The following is a 22,548-nucleotide window of genomic DNA, read 5'->3' as shown; positions in this document are numbered from 1 at the left end:
TCTACAGGTACATGTTGTGATCATCAAGAAAGGAAAGTTTATGGAGAAGAAAATTTCCTGGACATTGAAACCATCCTTCAGCCACAAGGTTTGTATGTTTTTTTTTTTTTACTTACTTACTTACTTTATTTATTTATTTATTTATTACATTTCTATACCGCCCTTCTCCCGAAGGACTCAGGGCGGTGTACAGCCATGATAAAAATAATACCAACACAAAAATTAAAAACAATTTAAAATAATTTAAAGCATTGGCCGTATTTAAAACCCCTAGCTAAAACCCCTTTAAAACGATTAAAACTCACTTAAGTTAATTCATTCGGTCAGGCCGGCTTGCTGAAACAATAACGTCTTCAGTATTGTCTACCTTCCTGATTTATCTGCCTTTCAAGGGAATCTTCATGCAAAGCAAAAGAGATAAACCACATTGTCTGCCATGGTATTACAAAGCAAGAGTAACTTATGCCGCAATATCCTTTTCCATCATGTCATAAATCAAACTGACCAAAGTTTGCAGTATTTGCAGAATGATGTTCCTCCAAGTATCTATTTGTATAGGACTGAAGGATTGTTCTGTCTTGTTTCAAATAAAACTCTCTCTGTGTGTATATGTGTGTGGGAGAGAGAAAGAGAGAGGGGGGAGAGGGAGAGAGGGGGGGAGAGGCGGGTAATGCATGTCTTTAATAAAGTATCATTGTCCATTTGTATTAGGGCTAAAAAGATAAGAAATAACAATACAGAAATACAGAATTGCTAAACAATCTCATGTTTTAAATTAATACAACAGAATTACTTCAAGAGCTACATGGATTATGTCTAATTACACTGGTTGCAATTCAAGTTGGATGTTACTCTTCAAGCTAAGCAGGGTACAGAATATGGTAACTATGGACCCCCTTTTTCTAACTATGTCTGCCTTGCCTATGAAAAATATGCTTCTTGTGTGCACCTTCTCTTAGGGAATGTCATGAGTCAGGATGTGAAGGATAGGCCTTTCCAAATATTTTCTTCCATGTATGGAACAATATCACCTGGAGATTTTATGGCCCCAAACATTTTGGAATTCAGGAAAGCCATGAAATCTTGGCTTTTCCCATAGACCTTTGAAGTTGGGATGCTGTTTGCTCTTGTAATACTGTCTGATTAATATAAGAAGTGGTTCTCGGGATATATGTTTAAGAATTTTTCATGTCTGTTGCTGCAATTTAAAATTATTTTAGCCATAATGGTTAATGTCAAGTGTGGATCATGGTGAGAGTAGATAAAGATTAGACCTCAACAAATAAATAATAAAAAGTGTCTTTTGAACTTTTAAAAGCAATGGCAGACAGAGACCCAATGTACCAAGATTCCAGCAGCAGTTATGGGAAAGAAAGAATTTCCCAGACAGAGATTAGTCAGAAACTGAGTTAGCGAACTCAATAAGCCAAGCATTCTCCCATACTGGAGAATGAATCTGAGGTTGGTGTAAGTTTTCTGACAAGGCGCAGCTACTGGCAACAAGGGGGCAAGGCTCATTTAAATTGATGACCCCATTCTTTCTAAGGAGAGAGTACCATGTGTCACTTTGGCTCTCTAAATTTGACAAAATACTCTGAGGTTGGGGGGTGTATGTTTTCAGGACTTTGACTGACTTCTGTTGTAACTTGTCTGGCTGATAAAGAGATGAATTCTGACATTGTGTTGAGATACGTTCTTCTGCTTCTCAAGAGAAGCAAAGAAGATGATGACATGTATTTCTTTGGTATTTCCTTTAAATATGCAATTCTTGTAATTGTCTTAATAGGTTGTCTATTATTAATGTTTATGCCATCCTGTCCCTGGAATCTCAATTAAATCAGGATTTTGCCAGGAGCAGACAATGAACCTACAATGTAAAACTCATCTCCTTCAGTAAAAACAAACTGTCCAAAATTCTATAGATACAGTATCTATTCACCAGAATAGGACTGATACGAGAAGATGTAAAGTATTGCAAACTTTAATGCAAAGTATTAAACATATTGTGTAAGATTAGCCACAACGTGCATTTTCTAGTTCCTAGAAGACCTGCACAAAGCAACGCCAGAGGTGATTTCCTGGACAGCTGAATTGGACATCCAATTATGAAGCCTCTGTGATACCTCCATATATGTTTTGTATATAATTACATGGGTTGACTGTATATGTTTACTGCCCTTTTATCATAATTTCTCTAATTAATTAAGAATATTCAATAAAAATCAATTAAGTATAAGTCTTAATTCAATACCCCTAAATTTAAATTCATACAACATAATACAATTCTCAATTATTTCCTTGAGTTCTCTTATTCCAATCTCAAATAATTTTTTAATCAACTGTTTCAAATAATACACTTCAACATATTTATAAAAAACAATTAAGTATAAATCTTATCTAATTAATTCATAATCCAATATCATTTCAGCTTTCTTTTCTTTTTTAGTTAAATTCCAGATATGTAGTTAAGAATATTCCAGTTGTTACAATTTCCTTAATTAATTGAAAGTATTCCAATTGTTACATTCATCATACATCCATATGGTTTTAAATTACTTAATTAATAACACAATTTCATTTTTTCTCTAATATTCATTTATTCATTACCATATATTCCTCTTCCATTTCTTTCTCCCTTTCTATTTTATTTTTTTCTTTCCCCTTCTTTTCCTTTGTGCTTTAAAATCCTGAACTCTCTTTTCCCTTTTTCTTATTTTTCCACTGTTAATCCCAGTATAATTATTTTGTTTTTTAAAATCACAATCTCTACTATTTTGCTGTGCATTTCCCATTATTTTCCATCCCTTTTTCCTTTTTCTTATTTTCCCACTGATAGTCCCAGTGCAATCATTTAATTTTTTAATATTCTTTCTATTCCACTCTCTTTTCCTTCTTTCTTTCCCCCTTTTCTATTTCTTCCATTCTTAATTCCAATTAATTTTTAACCTTCTCCTTTTTATTATTACTACCCACATAATCATTTAATTTTCCATAATCAATCTCCTTGTCTTTGTCTTCTTCTGTATTGTCAGTCTCTCTTTCTTGCTTCTCATTAGTTGTTTCCTTGTCAGTTTGAATATATCTTAAGTCAATTTTTTGATCATCAAATTTTGGTTTTCCATGCAACATTGTGGTCATTTCGCTTATTTCCATTTTCAATGATAAGTACATCATTTTCATCATTTCCTTAAGTTCCTGCACCATTTTGTTCTTTCTAGATAGATATTATTCCAATTTGAAGTTACGCTGTAATCCTCCTTTTTTAATCATCAAAGTCACAGCGCTTATAGACAAAGCCGCCTTAAAAATTCTCACAGCTGTTATTCCTTCAAAGTTCAAGTTTTTTTCCCAAAACAAAGATTCAGTGTTGTAGTATTTTTTTTCTCCTGAAGATGGCTCTCTACAATCCACAATTGTCACTAGCAACCTAGAAAAGTATTCATTTTGTTTGCAAGACTGTTGCTTTAACAGTCTTTACTTATTTAATTTTTCCTCTTCTTCTTTTTCACCTTTATATGCACGAAATCAATTTAAAATTAGGCTAGGTTTGTAAAGTCCAAATTCCAACTTTACATTCCAATTCAATTTCAGTTTAGAATCTTTAACTGGTCCTTTCTATTGCGGGTTTTTCTTCATTCTTTAATCTTCCTTCCTTTAAGATTCCCAAATTAGAGAAAGATCTTTTCTTAATTCTTCTAATTTTTTTAAGTTCTCCAAATAAGTAAATCCAAAAAACAATTTTCTGATCGGGTTTTGTCATTTTATAACTTCCACTTTAATCTTCTTCCATCCTTTCCACACGCCTATTAGCCGCTGTTATACCACTAGGACATTTATAATTATTTTGAAAATCTTCTCTTTTTTTTCCCTTTCTGCCTATGAGTTAGTTGTCACTCACCCAGACTCAATGTTCCGCTCAATTCTCTGCTCCTGCACAATGCTTCATCCGGTTGCCCCACCTTACTGGCGATGGCAATGGCCGCTGCCCTCCGCTGCAGAGTCAGAGAGAGTTTCCTCTGACCTCTGATGAACTTGCCTGTTCCTCTTGGTCTTCCAAGGTGCCTCTCCTTCTTCCCTGTCCCTACAGGACAGGTCTGGTCCAAAGACCCCTCTGCAGCAGTTCGTCAGACTGGGATTTCACCAGGCTCATCAGAGCCCGCTAACCCATGACTGTCTCGCCACGATGTTTCCAGTCAAATCATTTACTGCTCTTATGTCATGTTCTCATCATAAACTAAATAATAATAGTCATAATGGTAGGATTCCAAAGGATCGTCCCTCCCCCTCTGGCCTTAATATTGTGAACCCATCCAGGAACACATTTAGCTAAGATGAATCTAATAGATTCCAGGACAATATATCATTGCAGATCACACCAAATCTCAAATGCATTTTTAAAAAAATGCATCCAGATGAGTAAAACAATGTCGACAATAATTACCTTCACCTTCAAGCGTAACCCAAAATAAACAATGTTCCCCTTATTCATTAATTTCAGTAGGACAGAATTAGTTCTCATCCAAGGCACAGTAATAATAATGACATCATAATTAAGTAAGAAGACAAAGGTGGGACAGTAGTCATTATGAGTAAGAGTAGTTTCTCAGGGAAGCTGAGAAGCAGTTCTCCAATTCCATCTTCTTCAAACAAATCTCCCCTGTTCCACAACAACATTTCTTTTAGGCTTTCAGTGACTAAAGGAGGATAAGAACACATTGTCCCCCTGTTTTTGACCCAACCCCTTACCTTTCTTTGGAGAGGAATGCTGTCTGCTCATGGTCTTCAGGATTTAAATCCATTGGTTTTTACATTCATTCATACTATATCTTCTTCTTGATTGAAATGAAATTCAATGTAGAGAAAAATAAAGTCTAACACTTAGGCAATAAAAACCAAAAGTAGACATAGAGACAGGGTGAAATCAGGTTTAATAATGTGAGAGGGATCTTGGGGTCTCAGTGGACAATCAATTAAATATGAGCCAACAGTGTGTGGTGGCAGCCAAAAAAGCCAATGCAATTCTAAATTGCATTAACAGAGGGATCACAATCAAGATCGAGCGATGTACTAATACCACTCTATAAAGTCTTAGTAGGACCACACTTAGAATACTGCATCCAGTTTATTTCACCACACTATAAAAAGTTTTTGAGACTCTAGAAAGAGTGCAGAGAAGAGCAACCAAGATGATGGGGGGACGGGAGGTTAAAACATACGATGAATGATTTCAGGAACTGGGCATGACTAGTCTAGTGAAGAGAAGGACCAGGGGAGACATGATAGCAGTGTTTCAATATTTGAGTGGTTGTCACAGACAGGAGGGGATCAACCTATTTTCCAAGGCACCAGAAGGCCATGAAACAATATATGAAAATTGAACAAGGAGAGATTCAACCTGGAAATAAGGAGAAATTTTCTGACAGTGAGCGAAATGGAACCATTTCAATTGAAAAGCTTGCCTTCAGAAGTTGTGAGAGCTTCATCACTGGAAGCTTTCAAGAAGAGACTGGACTGCCATCGGTGAGAAATGTTGTTGGGTTTCCTGCTTGGGCAGGGAGTTGGACTAGATGACCTACAACATCCCTTCCAACTCTGTTCATCTGTTAAAAAACCTATTGCCTACTACTCTGATTAGGGCTGAGAATCATTATCTAACTATCAACAATTATCTAACAATTAAAAAGTGATTAGGGGATTGTGAAGTGAACTTCTCAAAATTATTGCTTTGTATGTCCTATTGATGTGGTGATGGACAGAAAAAGGCGGAACCACAAATTGGGGGAAAAAATCTCTATATGCTAAAAGCAACCAATCAGGTTTCATTCAAGGGATATGGTGTTAAAATCAGTTTCATTTTTTCATTAGTTGCTCCTTCTTATTCAGATTAGGTCTCAGAACAATGATATAGCATTTGGGGAAAAATATGCAGAGCAGTAATCCAGCTGCTGAAGCCAAAATGGAGAAGATCTCTACAGCTATCATGTATTTTCCCTTGGTACTCAAATAGGTGGGAATAAATGACACCCAGACACTGCAAAAGACCAACATGCTGAAGGTAATAAATTTGGCTTCATTAAAGGTATCAGGCAAATTCCTGGCTAGGAAGGCCACAGTGAAACTGAAAGCAGTCAAGAACCCCAGAAAGCCAAGCACTGTATAAAACATAGTGGTGGAACCTTCATTACATTGTAGAACAATTTCTTCAGCCATGGAGTGCATGTCAGAATCTGGGAAAGGAGGAGAAATTGTGAGCCACACCACACAAATGCAGAATTGTATCAGGGAGCAAGATAGGACAATAGAGATAGCCAGCCTGTTCCCCACCCATTTTCTCATTTTGGATCCGGGCTTGGTGGCCATGAAAGCAAGGACCACTATGATAGTTTTCCCCAATATACAAGAAAGGGCTACAGAAAAGATGATGCCAAAAGCAGTTTGTCGCAAGAGACATTTCACTTGGTCAGGTTGCCCAATGAAGAGCAAAGTGCAAAGGAAAGAGAGCAGGAGAGCAACAAGAAGGCTATAAGTGAGGTTCCTATTATTGGCTTTCACAATAGGTGTGTCCTGATGTTTAATGAATATCCTGAGCACCACAGCTGAGATGACAGAAAAGGAGACTACAATAACTGCCAAAGAAATCCCCAAAGGTTCTTCATAAGTTAAGTAAATTATATGTTTTGGAAGGCAAGTATCCTTATCCTTGTTTGGATATTGATCCTCTGGACAAGGGAAACAGTCATCCAAGTCTGAAAAAGAAACCATTCATAGAAACATTATCTCATCATTTCATTTTCAGTATATTCCAATTTTGCAGCAATCTGTAGACTTAATGAGCTCCCAGTTTGATTACTAGAATGACCTTCATATGGTGCTGCCCTTGAAGACCATTTCAAAAGTGTAACTGGTTTGCATTGCAGTGGACATGCACTTAATGGACATGGCTCCAAGTTGCTTACTCTATGCAATTCCATTTTCTGGTTATCACCATTAAATCCCTGAATGTCATAGGGCCAAATTATAGGTGAGATCACCCTTCTTCAATGGTATCTGTCTTTCCCAATAAGTCCGATAGATGGGCATGCTACAGAGTTTTGTGCTAAATGTTGCCTCTGGGAGTTCAGAGTTGTATCTGGTCTGTAGTGTCCAGTCTTTACTTTTCCATGTATGTGAATTTCCTACCCTTTTATCCTTGTAGCAGGTTTGGAAAACCTTATTGTTCCCTAAAGCAGTGATGGCTAACCTTTTTACCGTCGCGTGCCAAAAGCGGGGGGAGCATGGGGGAGTCCCACACCCATAATTAAATGCTCCCCATGTGACCCCCCCACGCTCCCTCCGCTTTTGGCACGTGATGGCAAAAAGGTTACCGGTGGGCCCGGTAGGCCCGTTTTTCTCCCTCCCCAGGCTCCAGAGGCTTTCTTGCAGCCTGGGGAAGGCAAAAACGGACTTCCCCACTCCCATGGAGGCCCTCCGGAGGCCGGAAACAGCCCATTTCCTGACTTCTGGAAGGTCTATAAATCAGCTGGCCAGCGCACGCGTGCGCACTGGAGCTGAGCTAGGACAACATTCGTGTGCCCACAGATATGGTTCCACATGCCACATATATATTAGCATATATTGTATATCTTTTAGTTGTTATAGAAGAAGAAATATAGGTGAGGGGGAAAGGTCTTGGGGGGGATGCACTGTAATATTTGTATTTTTTCTCTTTTTCTGTATTTAGAGTTATAAATACATGTGTGTATAAATGTGTATATTATTTGTATTCAAAATAAATAAAAATTAAAAAATCAAAAAATCAAATGTTTCAATAAGATGCTACGCTCAATATTTTCAATCATCATACTATTTATTAAAGATATTTATTTATTAAAAATAACCCCCATTTATATTTATTATATCATTGAAATAGTTAATATAATTCTTTGCTTACCCAATTGGTCAGCTGTCTTCCCATCTGGACATAGTTTACAGTTATAGCAACAGGATAATTTCCCTTCCACTTTTATCTTGCTGTGGCCAAGAGGACACTTCTTGTTACAGATGGAAAGAGGTAATGCCTGCTCAGAAAATAAACCAAAATTCACAGAAAGAATGTAATCTTGGCGGATTGTTCTTTCCATCAATTACACATATGCAAACTCTTCATATATAATCCAAACATTGGAAAAATGTGGAATGTGCTCCGCACGGCCTGTTTTAACCAAAAACACACCCGTTTTTGGCCCGCAGAGTGCTTATGGGAGCCAGGGAGGGCAAAAACATGACGTGTGGAGGGTTCAGGAGGCGAAAAATGCCTGTATTCGGTCTATAAGATGCACCTAAATTTTCACCCACTTTTAGGGGGGGTGGGAAGGTGCATCTTATGCTCTGAAAATTACAGTATGTAGATGTTATATTTTCTCTAATTAAAGAATGTGATCAACCATCCCCTATTTCAGAGGAGGTTATTAAAAAGTTAATTCTAAAGTGTTGAAATCATGAAATTTGTATTTTTTTTTAAAAAAAAAATCATTCTGTTTTAATAAATTGTATTATATCTTAAAGTACATACACCTCTAAAGAATTTAGCAAATGTACTTAGAAAGACATCCTGTATAATAAGATACCTTAGCATTGGAACTACAGAAATATTTTGGATATACAAATCTTAAGCTACCTCTTTGATCCCAGTAAAGGAGAACATTTGTAGCTCTAGATTGAAATGAGGGGTGCTTGATGCTCTCTGAATTTGGTACCACAATGGTGATGTTATCTAGTTTGGGTAATGAAATGCCTGCAAGAAAGCAAACAAACTCAAGAAGCTCCAAGGACACCACCATACATACAACTCTTTGACTTTAGACTTTGTCTTCATATCACATTCAAAAGAAGAAAAAATACCCACTTACTCCTTTTGGCATTCCAAAGGACCTGAAGACCTTATCCTGCCAACTGGCTTGGAGCTTCAAAGTGATTTAATCATTCTGAGGATGGTTAAAGGATTAAGCAAGATCCTATCTCCTTGCTTCCAATTACAAGCCACCTAGAGTCATCTGTAGCTACCCATCCCTAGGTGAGATGCCCAGCATATAAGTTTAATAATAAATAATAATACATGTAAATTGAGCCCAATTTGCGCCCAAAATTTCTGTTGCTAAGTGAGACAGTTAAGTGAGTTTTGCCCATTTTATGATTTTTCTCACCACAGTTGTTAAGTGAATCACTGCTGTTGTTAATAGCAATAGCAATTACACTTAGACTTATATACCAATTCACAGTGCTTTACAGCCCTCTCTAAGAGGGTCTCTCTTGATTTTATGATTTTATGGTTGGTTTTAAATTTTGATATGGATTTTAAATTGATAAATTTTAAACTATGGGCCAAATTTAATTATTTTAAATCTATTTTTAATCGTATTTATGTATAAATGTTTTTATTTTGGCTGTTCACCGCCCTGAGTCCGAAAGGAGAAGGGCGGTATAGAAATTTGAATAATAAATAAATAATAAATAAATAAGAGGTTTACAGAGTCAGCCTGTTGCTCCCAACAATCTGGGACCAACCTCGGAAGGATGGAAGGCAGAATCAACCTTGAGCCTGGTGAGATTTGCCAAATTGAGAGCAGAGGGTGGAAAAGAACTGAGGGGAGACAAGATGTAACTTAAGCTAACAGTTTATTAACGCTAACAGTTTAGGTAACAGTGACAGTTCAGCTAATGGCAACAGCTGATTCTCCATCTGACAGCTCTTTTTATACTCAGCTGTCAGATGGCCAGCCAATCAGGTTGAATCTCTCTTCCTGCTTGAGAGATGGACTGAAGTGAAGCCTTAGTACATGACACTACTTCCCACCTGGATGGTGCATGTCCTTTGTATTCCCTGCTGCCACCATCGTCCACCACCTTGGACCACCGCCTGGTCCAAGCTAAGTAACTTGAGTTTACTTTATAAACCTTGCTCTGCTGCTTTCTGTCCTTCCCCCCCTCCCGCCTGTTGAATTTCTCATCCTCCCCCAGGCTCTAGACCAGTGATGGCTAACCTTTTTGCCATTGTGTGTCAGGCCTCTCTAGGAGTCTCTGGAGTCTGGGAACCACAATAAACATCACTTCCTGTCCCACCAGGAGTTGGGAAATGGGCTGTTTCAGGCTTCCAGAGGGCCTCTGAGGGAGTGGGGAAGGCTGTTTTTGCCTTCCACAGATGCATAGAGAGGATCTGGAGCAGGTAAGAAAGAAAAACAGGCCTTCCCCACCCACCCCCAGCCCCTCCAGAGGCAGGAAATAGCCTGTTTCCCTAATCCTGGTGGACCTAGAAGGCCTAAAAATCAGCTGGCTGGTGCGCGCATGCGCGCCAGAGTTGAGCTGGCATGCCCACTGATATGGCCACACGTGCCACCTGTGGCACGTGTGCCATAGGTTTGCCATCATGGAAATAGGGTTTCCTTGGTAGTCCTGGAGTCTCAGGGAGCAGTGTCTCAGCCACTTCTTAGCGATGGTAGGCATCAGTCTCTTGAATGTGCTTCATGAGACTAAGGACATGGATGATCCAGTGTCCACTGCCATCTGGCAGGGGGCCCCTTCGAGTTTGAACGTGAGGTAAATTTTCTTGGTTAAGGCATGGCTGGCCTGAACAATGACTGTTTCTGCCTAGTAACTGTCTCTAAAAATGGAAAAACAGTTCTCCATCCCTTGGCAGTCTCTGTTGCAGCTTTTTGGCATATTACTGGCCTACTGGCTGGGTTGCCCTGCAGACCCTGGCCAAATGACCTTTCTTCTGGCACCTCTAACAGATGGCTGTTTTTATCCGGCAATCTGCTCACGGGTGATTCTCGCTGCAGCCTACTCACGCAGTTGGAGGAAACAGTGGCTTCTTTTCTGTGACACAGCCCATCGTTTTTGCTCCCTTGAGGCGGTTCATGTCCTCCATCACCTCTTCGTCATTATGCATGGCAATGGTTCTTCTTGCCATGGATGGACTGATTGCCTTTGAATCTCTACCATCAATTGGTTCGACATCTCTGTCGAGCATACCTCCTCTAACATGGCTTGTAGGGTTAGGTCTGTTCTGGCTGAAGCCGGATGTTCCTCACCCTGCATACCACTCGATCTAGGAGGATGTCATCCAGGTCCCTGAAGTCACAGTACAATGCTGCCATCCTCAGTGCCACCACATACTGTTTAATGGACTCACCCTCACGTTGATTTTTGTGGTGGAAAGCGTGATGGCAGGCTATTTGTGAGGGCATGGGCATGTAGTGGCTTCCTAGTTTGCCTTCTAGCATCTCCCAGGGCATCGATTGGACCGCCACAGGGGTGAGAAGAGCACTTGTGGTTTCAAACATGTCAGCTCCACAGAAGCTTAGGAAAAATGCTTTTTTACAGTTGCTTGAGAGTCCTGTGTAGTCATTGGTTTTGAGAAAGCACTGGAACCTTGCTATATAAGAGTCCCATGTTTCCACAGCTGGGTTGTAGGTCATGAAAGTAGTCAATCCAGCCACCTCCTGTCAGACCGTGGCACTTAGCGGATGCGTCTGAGGAAAATTGGGCTTGTAGCACAATTATTTCACCATTTGTGACTTCACGTTCATGACTAGTCGGGTGGTAGCAACTAGCTCAATTTAACAGCTTCAGCTCAGGTTTAGTGACTAGCTCGCTCTGTCACCTCAGTTCTCTCTCTTTTTTAAAAATTTTAAAAAGTTTTTTATTAATAATTCAAAATTAAAAACATTGGACATAGATATGACATCACTGGTCCCAAGCATCTTCCAATACTTTAAGTTAATACATAATATACTAATGATAATATAATAATATATTCCTTACACCTTATACATTATTTAAACATAGTATAATAATAGTCATTTATATCTTATTCCTATACAATTATACATATCTATACCTACATATACCTATCTATACAATTCACATACATATTTATCTATTTGTCTCGGCTATCCTCCTTTTATCTAACCATTCATAGAATTTTGCCCAGATTTTATAGTACAATGTTTAGCTTTTATCCTTGAGTTCCAAGGTGAGTCAATCCATTTCTGTGCAGTTGAAAATTTTTAGTAGTATTTTCTCTTCATTTGGAGTATATTTCTCTTTTCACTTCTGCGCAAAGGCTATCCATGCCGCTGTAAGTATATGTAGTAGTAGATAATTTATATCTTCTTGTATTTGCCCTCTGTCATTCCCAAAAGGAGAAATTCCAGTTTGTCTTTTATGTTTATTAACAAAATTTCTTCCAACCAACTCTTTATCAGATTCCAATATTTCTTTGCCTTTGGGCATTCCCACCACATATGATAGAAGTTCCCCGGAGCCACCTCACACTTCCAACATGCCAAAGAATTTCCCTTATTGATTCATGCTAATCTTGGGGGGGGGAGGTGCCATCTATAAAACATCTTATATAAATTTTCGTTATATGAAGTTACTAATATAATTTTTAAAATTTTTTCCCAGAGTCTGCCAATTGTCCAAATCAATACTATGCCCAAAATATTTACTCCAAATTATCATTGTTTCTTTGACTTGTTCCTCAATCATGTCTTGTTCCAATAAATAGCAATATAATTTACTTATGGTCTTACCCTCCCTGCTTAATAAAATCTTATTTAATTGTGATAATTCTTGCTTTAGACCTCATTCCTTTTTGTCTTTGCTAAATTTAGATTGTATTTGAAGGTATGCCAACCATTTAACTTGATTCCCTCTTCCTTTAAAATGTTTCTCACTTTCAATTCTCCTCTCTCATTCAAAATATCATTATAGGTGTCTATCACCTCAGTTCTCAAATCCCACCCTCGTCACCAGTATTCACGTGATGTATAGTGACATTTTCCCCCTTCATGGAGCTGGGGTGAGTGTGGCCTGCATGTGAGACACCTTGCCTGTAGGCTGCCAGTTTGTCAACCCTGATTTAGTCCATCAATCTGTGGAGAATAATTTCAGGAAAAGGGAAAAATGAGACATACCTGGTTAAACATGAGAGGCCAAACAGCTTCCTTGTCAGAAATGGTGAGGAGCTTTTCTGAGAGAGCCAGGGGGTCAATCTTTCCAATTTGTTTTTTCAGAAAGGACTTATTTGGAAATGTGACCCAACTGAAAATATCAAGTCCTGTTTCTAATTCCCCATTGGGACCAAAGGAAATCTGTTCTCCAGCACTGTTGTTAAAGGTGACTTGTTGCAAAAAAAGGTGGAGCTAAAGGAAGATGACAACAAAGAGGATAAAAACAGGAAAGTTATCAGAAATCTTTGAAGGGGATGGGAACATTTCAATTTGTTTCTTTCAATTTGGCCTAGGCTTAAAGAAAACTAAGATGTCACATTTTGCCTTGGTCAAACTATTTCAAACTGATAAAAAAATATAGTTTTATCAAATACATTTTCACCTCTCAGCTGAAAAACTGTCAGATGAGAATTCCAACAGAAAATCCAGAAAGGGACAGATCTAGGAAATCACTTTTCTTTGATTGAGCATTTCAGAAATGGGGAATTTAGTGTTCTGCCATATAATAGGCGAGATAGACAGTGGCATGTTAACAGCGGCCAGAATTGTGTTTGCACAACATTGGAAGGGCGAGGAGATCCCCACAGAAGTAAAGATAATAACGAAAATTTTAGAATGTGCAGAAATGAATAAACTAACATTTCAAATTAAATAAAAGGAAGACACTGAATATTTTGAAGTATGGGAACTGTTCTATCGATGGTTAAATAAGAGAAACAGGAGTTGGAATCTTGAAGATTACAAGAGAAAGATTAATCTCATTATTAGGGTTGTTGACTGTAACTTATTAATTTTGATTAGTATTACTAATTAATATGTATTAATTTTATAAGGGAAAAGCACTGTTAATTATCAAACTACCATTAGAGCAGAGGTCATCAACTGGTGGTCCATGGACCACTGGTTGTCCATGATAAATTATTTGTATTTTTTGTATTGCACTAAATTAGGGGTCCTCAAAGTACAGTTCCTGGGCTGGATATGTGCAGTGAATGCTTGTGTTGCTGCAGAGAGTCTCCCCCTTCAGGGTCTTTTGGTGCAGGTTGGAGGGGGAAGAAATTCCGACTTGGGGGTCTGCTTCAGCCTCCTGGTGCAGGACTTTGGGCGAAGGCTGGAGGGAAGCGCCGCTGGTGGCAAAAAGCCAGAGGGCCTCATTCCAGTGGGACTGCATCATGGCCTGGAACTGGCTGACCATCTCAGCTTGTTGAGCCTCCAGGCATCGGTACCTGGCCTTGCACTCCTGCAAGTCTTCCCTCTGCTTGGAAAGCCTATACTCATAGTCCTCAGTAAGGTGCTTCTGCTGAGGTGCTTCTTCTCAGTTAGATCCAATTTGAATCAAGCCAGCTATTTTGCTAACTCTTTCTCATGGTTGATGCTTAGCTCCAACAACTGCTTCCTGTTGGGGCCCTAATGAGACTGGGAGGACAAGTGAGGAGTGGCTGGGAGGGAAGGGATGAGTAGAGGCTGGCAAAGTGCCCCTCGATGTGAGTAACATCAAGTTGGCCATGCCTACCCAGTCACATGACCACCTAGCCACACCCACCCAACCAGTCCTTAGGCAGATCATATTAGTGGTCCGCAGGGTTTAAAATTATGAATTTAGTGGTCCTTGAGGTCCAAAAGGTTGGGGACCCCTGCATTAGAGGATACTATTATTATGATTATGATAAATACTACTCCAAAGACCTGTAACCAGGCAACACATTGTATATATGGATTTTGAACATGTTGCTCTTTTTTATCTATATTATTAAAAAAAAGAAAAGGGAAAAAAAGATAGAGAGTGGCATGATGCCTAGTGGTGAAAACCCTTGCATCCCATTTAGAAGGTTAAGAGTTCAATCCTAAGCAGTGAAAATTGTTTCTCCATGACGGCAGAAAGAGAAAATATCTGCTGTGAACTCTGTGTGGTGTCAGGAAGGACATCCGGCCAGTAAACAGTCAGGTCCATTCAGTCGCCCCAACTCTACCCTGAATTAAGGGATTACAGGGTCATAAAAAGAGACTTAGTGTAGGCAAGGTAGAATTCTCTGAGACAGACAATTCTAGGACAAGATGGCTTTTACTTCCATCCAGGGGTAATTCCAGGTATTACTCTTGAGAGAAAAAAAACTTGAAATATTCTTCATGCAATTCATTGAGAACTTTGTTATTCACTGGAAGTAACATTAAGCATAGTTGCCTTTTGAATTCGTACCTGTGACACCTTTGAATCTTAGTAACTCAAAAATTAAGCTGGTGAGGAATAATAATGCTATTCAGTCATAAAGTAGTTTTCATTTTCTACATATAAAATTGTCAAATATAATGGATTAGATAAGATCCTCTACATACCATTTTAGACATAAAATGAAGTTCGTATGTGACATATTTTTGTGTCTTTATCTAAGCCTTAGATTTATATTCCTTTTTTTATTGTCTTTCATATGAAAATATCAACTATTTCTATATAGCTTTCAAAACTATCTATAAAGCGTTCTAACCAGTGGTGAAATCCAATTTTTGTACTACCGGTTCTGCGGGAGTGGCTTGGTGGGCATGGCAGTGGAAGGATACTGCAAAATCTCCATTCCCACCTCATTCCAGGAGAAGGATATTGCAAAATCTCCTTTCCCTCCCCACTCCTGGGGAAAGGATATTGCAAAATCTCCATTCCCACCGCAGTCAGAAATGGTATTAGCTGGTTCTCCAAACTACTCAAAATTTCTGCTACCAGTTCTCCAGAACATGTCAGAACCTGCTGGATTTCACCCCTGGTTCTAACTGTTAAAACAACACAACACAACACAACACAACACAACACAACACAGCACAGCACAGCACAGCACAGCACAGCACAGCACAGCACAGCACAACACAACACAACACAACACAACACCAGTCCCCTATTCTGGTACTTGATGATTAAGCCAAATTTTATATTAGCCAACATTACTTGCCAGGGTGACTGGAGGAAGCGCCTCCATTTCCTCTCATTCATTTTTCGTCTCCCTTTGAGTTTGGCGGAGCGCATGGCCTTCAGAGCATGTGCCACAGCATAGACTGCATTGTAGACACTGTAACTATGTCCATTCATGGTGATGTCAAAGACAGAATTAGGAAGAGTCTCCAGCTTCTCTTCTCCAGTGCAGATCCTTTTAGCATTCTCATCGGTAATATTACTGGAGAATGAGCATTCAAATGCATCTTTCCAGAAATCTCTAATAAACCCATCATCTTTTTTTAAGTTTGGGTTTCTCTTCTGTATAAACTGTTGGAATCCGGTCAGCTCCTTTGAGTGAATTGCAAAAGAAAGTGCACCATGGAGAAAATCAACGGGCAACGGTCTTTGCATTAGAATGGATGTGAATTCCATCTGGGCTGTCATGATCCAAACTTTGGCCGTTCTTTCCTTTGGAATGTTATCATAATTGAAAAAATAGATCATTACTCTCAAAGGCACCAAGCCTATAATTTCAGCACTTAAGATAACTGCAATGACTGTACTTTCCATGATCACTTTGAATATTTTACCTGCATTTTCTATCCACTCAGCAGCTGCATTACCATACATTATCAGGGGAAGACATTCTATAAAGTCAAAGCAGATTCCTCTCTCTGAAAACATGGAAAGTCTCTTTTGAATGAATCTGTCCCTATCTTCCTCATACATAGAAACTAACCCAACCCAGGTCCATCCAAAATGCAACAATAAGTGCAGTATTCCTTTAAATTGGTGGTTCTCATCCAGGAACATTGATTTGACAAATGTTGCTGTTTCAGCATTCCCCAATGGAGCTGATCCATATGTGATCTAAATGAAGGAAGTCAGAAGAACACAAGAATGAAGGATTTCTTCTAAAATAAAAACGAAAGTTAAAAACCAAAGCATATGTGTTTATTTAATCCATTCTCTGTTTTTGACTGGGATACAAAAATAGGGTGCATAAAAATTAGTTTTACATGACATCTGCAATTTTGCTCATCAAGCAAAAAGGGACAGCCCTTTCAAGATATTCTTTCTCTTGGTTTTGCTCAAATTTTCATTTCAATGACCCAACTTTTGAATATAATAAATAGGTGGTGAACTTTTCATGTTGATCCATTTTTTGTCTCACCTGGGGAAATTTGTAGTTGCACAGAGAGATTGCCATGTTGAGACAGGTGTTACTACGGGGTCCTCCAATGACAACTACTGTGTTGGTCTGGTCATTGCATTTGTAGTTGGGTATAAATTTATCCTTTGTAGATAGAAATTCCATTGATAAATGATAAGTTGTACTTTCCATATTGTAGTCAGTACCAATATAGAAACCAAGGCTAACATTGGGTAAAATCCCAGAATATTCATTGATCTCTTTTACAGCAAATGCAAGAGCCAAAGTATGCTGGTAATTATGAGTGATGAACCTTCAGTGAAAGATATAAACTATGTCAATATATTTCAGTTTCAAAATTGGACAGCTGTTTTATACATATGTATTCATGAATATATAAATTGGTGTTTATTGTTTGTTCTGGATACCTGGAATGTGGTCACTATCAAATAATACCCCTAGATTGTATCAACTAGAAAGCACCAATCTAGATGTGGCTACTTAACATTGAGCTAAGGTAGCATTTACTCAGACCCCACTTGAAATACTGTGTAGAGTTCTGGAGACATCACTTAAAAAAAAAAAAAGATATTGATAAGATTAAGAGAGTCAAGAAAAAGGCAAGAAAAATGGTGAAAGGTTTGAGGGACAAAACATATAACGAACTATTAGAGGAACTGAATATGTTCAGCCTACAGGACAGAAGGAAAGGGGTACATGACTGAAATCTTTAAATATATTAAGGAGTGTGAATAAAGTTCTAGAAGGTAGTATTCTCAATATTAATTAAAACATAAGGACATGTGGACATAATTTCTAACTAACAGGAGGAAAGTTCAAAACCATTGTTATAAAGTATTAACTTCACAGAAAGAGAAGATAGATCCTTGGAAACGACTTCCAGGGGAGGTAGTGGATCACACACCAGTTTACTAAGTTTAAACATTAAACACATCCGTTTTCGATGTTTCTATCTGATTTCAGTATTATCTATATCTTATCTATATTTTCATAGAGAAGGAAGACAACTCCATTTTACATCCTAAACCTAAATTATGCACTATAGGGTTTCCTGTTTTATATCTGGATGAAATAAAAAGGATTCACCAGAGAGCTTCTGCAATATGTAGATTGGTCAAACTTTTTTTTACTTTCAACAAGGGACTTCGTTGAAGGAAGGATGTTTCTTGAGGAGAATGAAATTCATATACTTTACAATTAAAACTAATAATATTAATCTCAATTTCAACATCAGTATTAGGACAGCTCTGAAATTAAAAAAAATGACTAAATATGGTCACTGGAACTGGTCATATCCGCTGACTAGAAACCAATACTTTTAAGCATAAAAGTGAAAGAAAATACATTTAGGTATCAATGAGGGCAAAGAAAAGGTGCAGTGTGAGGAGGAGGAGAAGTAGTCAGATACTTACATGTACTGATCAAGGACATCATACTTAGGAAGGCTATGAAAAGTGATCTCATTTGAAAGAAAGAGAACTTGATAAATAATAGCAGCAATGATTAAATCTCCAGACTGATAGTATTTATGAACAATTGGCAGAGGACTACTAAGTTTGCAGGTGTAGGGAGGAGAAATGCTCATCATAGTTGGGGAAAAAAGTAAAAGTAATGTTCTGAATATAACCAACTGACTATAGCATGTAGTCATTGTAGACCTCAAACAGTAACTCTTAAGTTACCATTCAACTGAGTAGCTGACCATTCATTAATATTATCTAAACTTAAGACAATGAATTTTATTTAAAGTTAAAAAAATGAAATGTCACAGATGAAATACTAATCCTACCTACGTGCACTTCTATATTTCTATGCCAATATGAATAGGATGCAATGTCTTAATCTGGGGTGATCATTTTTACAGTGCCTGCTGGAATTCCCTTAAGATTTGGAGAAGAAGGAGCAATAACTATCCTTAATCAGTAATCAGTATCATTCTTTGTAGCAGTACTTTGAAAAATATCAGAAGGAAGCATGTTTATTGTATTGCAATAGTCCTTGCTGCATAGTTATGAACCTTTGGAAGAAAGGCGTGAAGTTAAAAAATAAGGGAGTAAGAGTTCATATGCCCAGAGGAATACAAATGAAAACACCACTAGAGGGGAAAAAATAATAGAAACACACCCTTGAGGTTATCTGGCCCAGCAATTTTGCTTCATACATATTACTTTTTTAAAAAAAATATTGAATACTTTGTTTTAAAAATAACTTAACTTATTCTATTTTTAAAGCTTAATTTAATTGATTAAATTGTATACCACCCAGAATGGCTCTCTGAGGGAGATGGGAAGTGAAGAAGAATGAAATACACATACATACATACATACATACATACATACATACATACATACATACATATGCTGAATCTCCCTTGAACACTGCAATATTAATTCAAGCCCTAGAAAAACATCATCCTGGAATGTAGAAGATGGATTTAATTGGAAATGGAGCTTTGGGATATGAGTTGACCTTGTTATGGTGGAGTTATGCTTCCCTAACAGATGGGCATTTTCAGAATGTTCTTTCTGCTCTCTCTGGATCTCAAGATCCTGCAGCAATCAGCAGAACATTTGTGGTACCCTACATGGCACACCAGCTATGACCATTCCAGTGGCAGATTGATAAATTTATATGATTAGGGAAAAAGCCCAGAATCAAATTTAAAATGTTACAAGATACCAGAAGTAAAGGTGGCTTTGGCCTTCCAGACTGGGAACTGTACCATCAAGCAGCAGTAATGTCAAGGCTCAGGGAATGGATAAATCTAAAGAATGGAGGAATTTTAACAATTGAGGGTCATGACTTGCAGAAAGGTTGGCATGCTTTTATTTGGAATGGGAAAGATAAAGCCCATAAGTATTTCGAGAGGAATCAAGTGAGGGAAGTACTATTAGAAACTTGGATGAAAATTAAAAGGAACTTCTATCCAAAAATCCCAAGGTGTCGACAGTGGAAGCCTTGGTCAACCCTAATTTAATTGACTTTAATAAAATAGTGACATATAAGGAATTGTTAGATAGACTAAGGAATTTGAAATCCAGACAAAAATTATTGGAAGAAGGAATTAAAATTGATTGGTGGCCCTATTTACAAATCCAAACAAAATATAAAAAAGATTTAGATGTATATGGATTCCAAACTGACCAACAAGAAATGGATAAAATATTAACCAGTGTCATGAATAAATGCCTTGCCTCTGATCCAGAGCTAGAGGCAGAGGGGCTGGGCAAGCCAGCCCCCAAGGTCCACCCTAACCCAATAACCCCTCCTTACCTTAGCCACGCCCTGGGGGTACTTAAGGGTCAGCCATGCGGTCCTGCCTCAGTTCCAGACTTGTACCTGTAACGATAAGATGCATAATTAATAAACAGTAATTGATCTAATGAAAACCTGTCTATGGAGTTATTGGGCATGATCCTCGAACACATTTAACAATATGGTAGCAGAGGATGGTTGGATAGCCCAATCCTAATACTCCACAGCATGCAAAGGACCACAACAGACAGGGTGAATACCAGAGCATTCACCAAGAAGATGGCAGAACGATCCTCCCAACCCGAAACCACGCAAGGAGAGGCACCCGAGACGAGCGGCCTACTCCACCACCCATCCACCCCGGCCAGAAGCAATGAGGGGTGGACGAAACACGAAACCTCAAAAGAAGAGATGCACGACCTAAAAGGAAAACTCCTGGAGCTGATAGATTCGTCACAAAGCAACACCAACCTCATCGCGGAACTCCGAAGCCTGATCAAAGGCTGCGAAGCAGCGAGTGAGGAAGATGAAGATGAATCCGATTACAGCGACGAAGACCCGGTAAGGGAAGATTTCCCCCACCAAAAACCTACCGCAAAGGCCGAAGGAGACTTCGCGCCCTTTTTACGGCGGCCATCTTGGGAGGCGGCGTCATCAAAGATGGCCGACCATCCACCAATAGACTCCCGAGATTTAAATCCCATGGCGGGAATCGGGGCCTACTCAAAAACAACCGACCAAAAATACTGCAAAAAGCACAAAAGCCCAAAACCCAAACCTACAGGCCCGCCTACCGAGCCCGAGGTCAATAAAGCCATTGAACTAATCGCCGCGGCCCTAGGGGACAAGGTGAAAATACTGACCATACACCCCGGTGCCAGGCCAAAAAGCAAGGGGGACCCCAGCGCGAGGAGGGCCGGCACCGACGCCCACCCTGGGGAACTAGCCACCATCGCATGAACCCAGGGCCACCCAGAGCCCCTAAGGAGCCTACCCACAAAAACGGGACACCAGGGGCGATGGGATTACTCACCGGACCGATGACCGGAACCAGATCCATGGACCACGAGGCCATCCGCAGGCAGGGGACGTCCATCGGCGGGCAGGGGGCTCGGCCCGACACCCACAGGCGGCATCCGCACGAGGCCGGGCCATCCGGGACCATTCACGGCCCCAGCAGGACTCCCAGCATCTACCGATGATCCTCACCGCTTTCCGAGACTCCAGACGGCGATCCGCGACGATCCCGAGCAAGCGAGGCCGACCGGGGAGGAACTGAAGGCCCATCCGGAAGATTGGGGCCTTCACCCGGGAGCAGCATGCACGAGCTCCTCACTCCACGGCGACTGGGGAGAAATGAACCTCACGCATGAGCAGCACGCCCCTGTAAGAGAAACGGAACAGGACATAGAGCTACACCGACGCAAGCACATAGAGACAAGTCAGTTCAGACTTGCCACAGTCGTTCCTCTGCCTTATTGTGAGTATCCTTACGTGAGGAACCATGGACAGCGACATAATGTAAGTAATTTAACTTACAATTCAGGGACTTTGCCCAGTGACTTTCCCAAACTAAGGCTAGATGGGGAGAATTTCCTGGAGCTCCAAGCCACTCTGCTAGACCTATTGTCCATGGTTACAGACCCCCCAGAAAAACCCTGGACTTTTGAATTAGATTGCATCCACCACAAAGCATACTGTATTGTCATTGCCAGCATTACCCCCAGTATTTACCCCAGCATTAGCCACCACCTGACTGCTCTAGAAATAATACAGAGAATGAACAAACTATTTTACTGCCAAAGCGTTGCCAGCACCACCAGACTGTCCAGGGAATTTTATGCCACCAAACTCAAGGCAGGGACTCCAATGAGCGAGCATTTACTATCACTAAATAACACCAGGGCCCAGCTGACACAAAGGGGGGAGGTCATAAGCGAGAGGACCATGATAAGTATCATAGTAAATTCCCTAGACCCTAGTTGGGACACCTTCATTACGCAGATAGACAACCTAGGGACAGGGAGGCTCTCACTGGATTTACTAACAAGCAAACTAATATCCGAAGATAGCATCAGAAAGAACCGCTCTCTAAGCCACAGGGAGCAAAGACCCAGCAGGAAGGTTGAGCCACAGGGTAGAAACCACAGCAACACAGAGTGTTATATATGTGGGTCAAGAAACCATTACAAAAGGGACTGCCC

General features: G+C 39.6%; 1 protein-coding gene across 1 annotated transcript; it reads right to left on the bottom strand.

Moving 5' to 3' along the window:
• Nucleotides 1-3,478: 3,478 nt before the first annotated feature.
• On the bottom strand, nucleotides 3,479-21,048 carry LOC117672995 (vomeronasal type-2 receptor 26-like). Its single transcript, XM_087893394.1, has 7 exons — nucleotides 20,938-21,048; nucleotides 17,090-17,359; nucleotides 15,928-16,263; nucleotides 12,957-13,184; nucleotides 7,931-8,057; nucleotides 5,860-6,746; nucleotides 3,479-3,505 (listed from the first exon to the last, which is right to left on the bottom strand). The coding sequence occupies exons 1-7, from the start codon at nucleotides 21,046-21,048 to the stop codon at nucleotides 3,479-3,481; spliced, it is 1,986 nt and encodes a 661-aa protein (XP_087749520.1).
• Nucleotides 21,049-22,548: the final 1,500 nt, after the last annotated feature.

Source organism: Pantherophis guttatus, chromosome 4, assembly GCF_059756535.1.
Source record: "Pantherophis guttatus breed Tessera chromosome 4, ASM5975653v1, whole genome shotgun sequence".
Taxonomy (NCBI): Eukaryota; Metazoa; Chordata; class Lepidosauria; order Squamata; family Colubridae; genus Pantherophis; species Pantherophis guttatus.
Note: the sequence above shows the minus strand (reverse complement) of the source record. Positions and strands in the feature narration are given on the sequence as shown.

What these genes read in the sequence shown, in the direction of transcription:
- LOC117672995 (XM_087893394.1), bottom strand. Translation starts at nt 21,048, where the DNA reads ATGGGATTTAAATCTCGGGAGTCTATTGGTGGATGGTCGGCCATCTTT. An exon ending in AGTCTCCTTCGGCCTTTGCG is followed by an intron (nt 17,360 to 20,937) that starts GTAGGTTTTTGG and finishes CATAATTACCAG; the next exon opens with CATACTTTGGCTCTTGCATT. An exon ending in ATAAGAAGGAGCAACTAATG is followed by an intron (nt 3,506 to 5,859) that starts AAAAAATGAAAC and finishes ATATAAAGGTGA; the next exon opens with AAAAGAAGAAGAGGAAAAAT.